The sequence below is a fragment of the Crocuta crocuta genome, unplaced genomic scaffold, assembly GCF_008692635.1.
Source record: "Crocuta crocuta isolate KB4526 unplaced genomic scaffold, BGI_CrCroc_1.0 scaffold466, whole genome shotgun sequence".
NCBI classification, from domain to species: Eukaryota; Metazoa; Chordata; class Mammalia; order Carnivora; family Hyaenidae; genus Crocuta; species Crocuta crocuta.
Window position 1 is genome coordinate 8793432 of NW_027529672.1, and position 5990 is coordinate 8799421.

Sequence of the window (5990 nt, forward strand, 5' to 3'; positions counted from 1 at the left end):
CTGTTATGTTTCACACCCTATTTTCTTGCTTAGGATACAATGGTGAGCAAAAACTGCATAGCACCTGTTTTAATGGAACCCAGTATGATATTTACTATTTAAATAATCAACTGTGTGATTAGCTCTGTGATTAGGGAAATAAGGAGGCGCCAGGAGGGGAGACAGTGGTGGGACCTGACTCAGCCTGGCTAGGGAGAGATTACCTAGGATCTAACATGCAACTGGGATGTGAAAAGAGCATGAGCTAATCAGGTAAACAGCATCCCATGCAGAAAGAACAGCGTGTACACAAGACTCAAAGAGGGGTGTTGTCTTAGTTCATGAGGTTCCTAGGTTCCTACCCCGCCCCCACCCCCGGACCATGGATTCCAGAGCAATCAGTAGAAGGAAAGGGAGATGACATAGGGTTCTCCAGGTAAACAGAACTGATGGGAGATATACATGCTTTTGGGCTTGTGATGATTTATACACACAAACGTATATAATATGCACATATACACACACATATGCATAACATATATATAACTAATATATGTATAATTACATGAATGATAGTATACAATATGCTGTGCATACACATACATATGGAGGCTTATTATTGGATTGGCTCATGCAGTTATGGAAGCCTCACTACCAGCCATCTGCGAGCTGGGGCCCAGAAGAACTGATGGAATAATACAGTCCAAGTCTGAAGGCCTGTATAGTGGAGGGCAATGAGTAGGTACTATTCTGGGTCTGAAAGCCAAAGAAGCAAGTACACTCTTCCTTTTTTGTTCCGTTCTGGCCCTCACTGGACTCCTGATGCCTATCCCCACTGGTGAGGACAATCTTCTTTTCCAGTTTGTCCATTCATACGCTCATCTCTTCCAGAGAGATCCTCACAAACACACCCAGAAATAATGTTTGACCAGCTGTCTTGTGTCCTGGGGCGCCCAGTCAGGTTGGCACACAAAAATCAACCATTGTAGGAGAGATGTCCTTGGCAATTCAGGACCAAGACCCACATGGCAAAGCCGAACTCTGGGTAGCTTTACAGGGGCACTTTCAATGGAACTGAGAAAGTTCCCACCTACTGAAGGTCAATAAGATATAGGCAGAGACTCTGGGTTGGTGCGCAGTTCTGGGGATCTCAGAAGGAACCAACACATCTGTTGTGTGTTAATGTGTGTCATATTCTGGGAACTCCAAACTTTAGTAACAGGTGGCCAAAAGCCACATCTCACTAGGATGCCATGGAGAATCCACAGAGGAATATTTTCTCAACAAAGCCGTATTGAAGGTGCAATGGCAACTCGCATGGAAAGAGGGTATTTATAACAGGTGGGACACGTCTCATAAGGGTCAGTGGTCAGAAAGCAACAAAGACCGCAGACTTTAGAGACTGCCCATTTACAGGTTTTTGACAACCTGCAGCAAGACTTTCCTGAGAGCTGCCTTGATATCCTTGTTCTTCAGGCTGTAGATGAGTGGGTTTAAGGTGAGGCTCACAGTGGAGTAAAGCACAGCTACCACCTTGCCTGCCCCTGGGGCGTAGCTGGAGCCAGGGCTCAGGTAGGTGTAGATGATGGTAGAGTAGTACAAGGTGACTGCAATGAGATGGGAGGAACAGGTGGAGAAGGCTCGCTGCTTCCCCTCGGCTGTTCGAATCTTTAGGATGGTGGAGATGATGAACCCATAGGACACCATGGTGAGCAGGAAGTTCAACATGGCAAAGAAGATGTCAGCTATAATTGCCATGATGTTATTCACATACGTGGAGGAGCAGGAGAGCAACAGCAGAGGGGGGATCTCACAGAAGAAGTGATCAATTACATTGGGCCCACAGAAGTTCAGCCGTAACATCAGGCAGGCATTGATCCCGAGCCGAGCACGCTGATGCCCCACACAGCTCCGGCCAGCACTGCGCACACCCTGGGGCTCATCATGGAGCCGTAGCGCAGCGGCTGGCAGATGGCCACGTAGCAGTCGTAGGCCGTGGCAGTGAAGAGCAGCACCTCCCCCGGCACCGCCCAGGACAGGAAACACATCTGGGCCCTGCAGCCCCCGTAGGAGATGCCCCTCTTCTCTGCCACCAGGATCTCAAGCAGCTTGGGCACCACGGTGCACGCACAGACGAGATCCAGCACAGACAGGCTGACCGGGAAGAAATACACGGGGCTGTGGGGCCTGGAGCTGAGGGTGACGGCCACCACAAGGAGGGAGTTGCCGCAGAGTGCCCCGGCGTAGAGGCAGAGGAAGAGAATGCAGAGGAGAATCTGGAACTTTGGCACTTCTGAGAAGCCCTGCAGCACAAATTCTGTCACCAGCGTCTGATTACTCATGGCCTTTGGGCTGTTCAGACCTTTTCTTGCTGTACAGCTGAGCTGGGGAAAAGTTTGTGAAATTAGTGGCCTACATAAGAAGGTCAAGATAACTTCGTATGTCAGACTCTCCCAGAACTTAAAACACTCCATGTTTCATTAGACTCAGGCATCACCAGCTAGCAAGCTCCTCTCAAGGGAACAGGCAGGAACCCTTACCCTTGCTCCATCCTCCTGCCCCAGCGCTCAGGACTACCTCCCTCCCCCACACCCCTGCGCTCAGGACTACCTCCCACACCCCTGCACTCAGGACTACCTCTCACCCACACGCCCCTTAACTCAGGACTACCTCCCTCCCCCACACCCCTGCACTCAGGACTACCTCCCACCCACACGCCCCTGAACTCAGGACTACCTCCCACACCCCTGCACTCAGGACTACCTCCCACACCCCTGAATTCAGGACTACCTCCCCCACACACCCCTGCGTGGCACAGTGGCCTCCCACAGTGATTGCCTGACCTCGCCCTGTCCCTGCTAGAGCCCTTCAGGAGCAGGATGTCCAGAAGTCTCCCCATGTCCCGTCCTGGCCAGGGAGTGTCCAGCTTCACCCCTGGTCTTCTCTGCCCTCTCTCCCAAAGTGTCCTATCCTTCTCCCTCCGCCTGGTCTCCCAACCTCTGCACATCCCTTGATGAGCTGCCCCAGATGGGAGCTTCCTCCTAAGTGAACATCAGACCCTGACAGGGAGCCTGGGCTCTGCTTAGGGGGGCAGGGGCCGCTGCCTGGGGAGCAGGAGCCCAGGCTTAGGGAAGGGCAGTCTGCACTCAGGTGGGAGAGCTAAGTCAGCAACAGGGACAGACACAGGTCAAGGCTGGCAGGTAGAGTCAGGGCCAGAAGGGCAAGGCCAGGCCTGGAAGCAGGCAGGAGGTCACAGGCGGAGGACACAGGGCAGCCACAAAAAGAAGGAGTAGAGCAAGGGGTTTCCCAGAGCACAGCGCTGCTGATTCTACCGCAGTGGCTGCCCAGTCCTGGGAATGATGTACCTGGGCCAGGTCAGGGCAGCATCAACTGATTCTGTAGGGGTGACCTTGTCCGTAGTCCTTATTCATGCTGATTCTGTGCTGGCACTTCAGAACTTAGCACAATTGCAGATGTATTTCATATTCCTGAATCATATTTGTTGTACAAAAACAGACACAAGAAATATTTCAAGGATCAGCCTATAAATGACAAGCGCATAAATGTCAGGCCATTGAGAAGGCCAGACACTTCAGAAAGACACCATTATTCAAGCAGAAGGAGTTATATAGAGTCTTCTTAACTGGACCCAGTGTCAGAACCATACCCACCATAAGCATACTCCACACACCTACAGACACATGGGTCCTTTTCAGGCAACCAGAAAATTACTTCTGAGAAAGCCTGTTGCAGAACAGATGACAGTATTACCTACTACTCAGTGGGAGAGTCTTTTTCTTCCATCCCAAGCCCAGATCTGCCTAAAGGGAAGCACACTATGAACCAGACACAGCCCAAACATGCATGGTCTGCCATTAAGTTGGTCAGTAAAGCACTTTTTTAGAGTTTCCTATGACAAATGAGTGACAGGTTGTATTGTCACCGTTATAATTATGACTTTGTCCAGCAAAGGTTACAAACCTTCCCCAAGTTCACAGGGGCAAGTCTTAAGAAAAATATTTCTGCTTGAAATATCAGGTGTGAATGGGTCCCAGCATCTTCATTTTTACAACCCAAGAGACTTTCATGTTGGCAAGACCAGCAAGCATGGGGGAAGGCACTCCATCTTCTGAAATAGTCTGTGCAGTAGCAGATTATTGCCCCTGGTCTGTGCAGTACTGTGGTATTAATAGGGACATTCTTGGAAGCATTATTAAGTACATCATTCTGGCAATTGGACCTGAAGTCAGACCCTTTCAGCCTCTTCCCATTCCAGAAAAGAGAATATTGCACAGAATGAGCTATTTCTGATCTGCTGCCCGTGGCTTGGGCTGTGCTATGAGCATGTGGGGCCCAAGAAGGACAGAGAGGCCAGAGTCTGACGGTCCGAGGAGAGCAGTGGGAACACAGGAGCACCCTAGGGAAAACCCTCCACTCCTGCAAAGATGCGGAGAACTCCCACCCTGCTCTCCTTTCCGACCACGGGAAGGACTAAGCCTGGACACTGTGTGGTCATTAGTTAGTTTATGAAATTGTAATTCATTATAACAACATATTCTCTCAAAAAGCAGAAGTCAGTTGTTTTCAAACATGCTGAAGAGGAGCCTCCCTAATGTCCAGGACAGACTTGCACACAGCCCCAGGGCACAACCAAGGTACATGGACCCAAATAGACAGAAAGGGCAGAACTTAAGGGCGCTGGGCTCTGGGAGGCAGCAGGCCACCACAGACATGACCACACTCAAATCCAAGACCTGCCAGAAGGTGCATCAGGCAGAGAGAAATGCGAGCAACCTTGGACATATCTCACTTCCCTGGGGTCCGGAGAGGTGACGCGTGTAGCAGCATCCACCGCAGAGGAGAGCCCTGCTGCCCTCTACCTTCCTGGGATGTGTTTGGAGGCGTCTGCTGGCATCCCAGAGGGCACGGGGCACAGCTCTGTCCTTGCACCTGCTCTGAGCTATAAAACTCAGGGACGTGGACCTCAGCCACAGAGTTCCACCCCAGCCCCTGCCCTGCCCTGCTCTCTCTGTGAAAACTGAAAATGATTAAAACTCCTTAACATTCAAAATTGCTCCATAATTTATGATCTAGCAAATAAAAATTTCATGATCTGAGTCATTTTATTCCACTAATTTTGTAAAATGAATCTCTAACTATAGCAAGAGATTCATGATCAGAAATACACAGTACCACTTAAAAATTGTTTGGCAGATTCAAGCTTCTTCCCAAGTCCTGGAAACATTGCAGATGGTCCTTAAGTTGCCTCGGGCTCGATTCAGAAGAAACAAACAACATCCCCTTTGTGCAGGCACTGTCCGGTCCTCCTGTGGTCAGGATGGGGGCCAGCAGCCAGAGCCGAGGGTGGCCTGGTTCTAAATAGAGGCAGCTCTGCTGTGTGACGTAGCAAGTGAGGGTGTAAACCCACTGGGATCCAGCTCCAGATTCTGCCACTTAGCGGAACTCAGAAGCCCTAGGGGCTTCAGAACCTGAGGGCAGTGGCCTCAGCACAGAGCTGGTAGCACCACGGACAGAGACGAGAAGTGTTGACGGCAGCTGTCACTCCTCAAAATTCAGCAGACAAGAAACTTAACCTCTGTATGGGGCTGTGGTGGGGGGTGTCTGCCAGACACAAAAATGCCAAGTGCACACTCCGAGTACTGGTTCCTCATGGAAACACAGTGCTGAAAGTTTCCTTGGAGGTGATGGTGTTGACCCTCACATACAGAGGAGAAATCAGGTGCAGCAAAGGAGGGGGCCTTGCCCCATGTCACGGGCCTGTGGCCCGTAGAGCAGAGCTGGATGCAGCATCCGCACGGCCTCCAGGCCGGGGGGGCTGTGCCAGCAGCAGAACAGGGGCTTGCCGCAGTTCTGGGCCTCTCTCTCTGCCCTTCCCCGCTCGTGCTCTGTCTCTCTTTCCCAAAAATAAATAAAAATTTAAAAATTAAAACAAAAACAAAACAAAAAAATTAGCAAATGAAAGTTGTATTTATTCAAGGTATGTGACTTAC

At 50.5% G+C, this 5990-nt stretch overlaps 1 protein-coding gene across 1 annotated transcript; it reads right to left on the reverse strand.

Annotated features, from left to right (window-relative positions):
* Nucleotides 1-1389: 1389 nt before the first annotated feature.
* On the reverse strand, nucleotides 1390-2321 carry LOC144230615 (olfactory receptor 13A1-like). The gene is given in 2 exon segments (XM_077762906.1): nucleotides 1390-1862; nucleotides 1865-2321. Coding segments are annotated over 2 exon segments (930 nt in total).
* Nucleotides 2322-5990: the final 3669 nt, after the last annotated feature.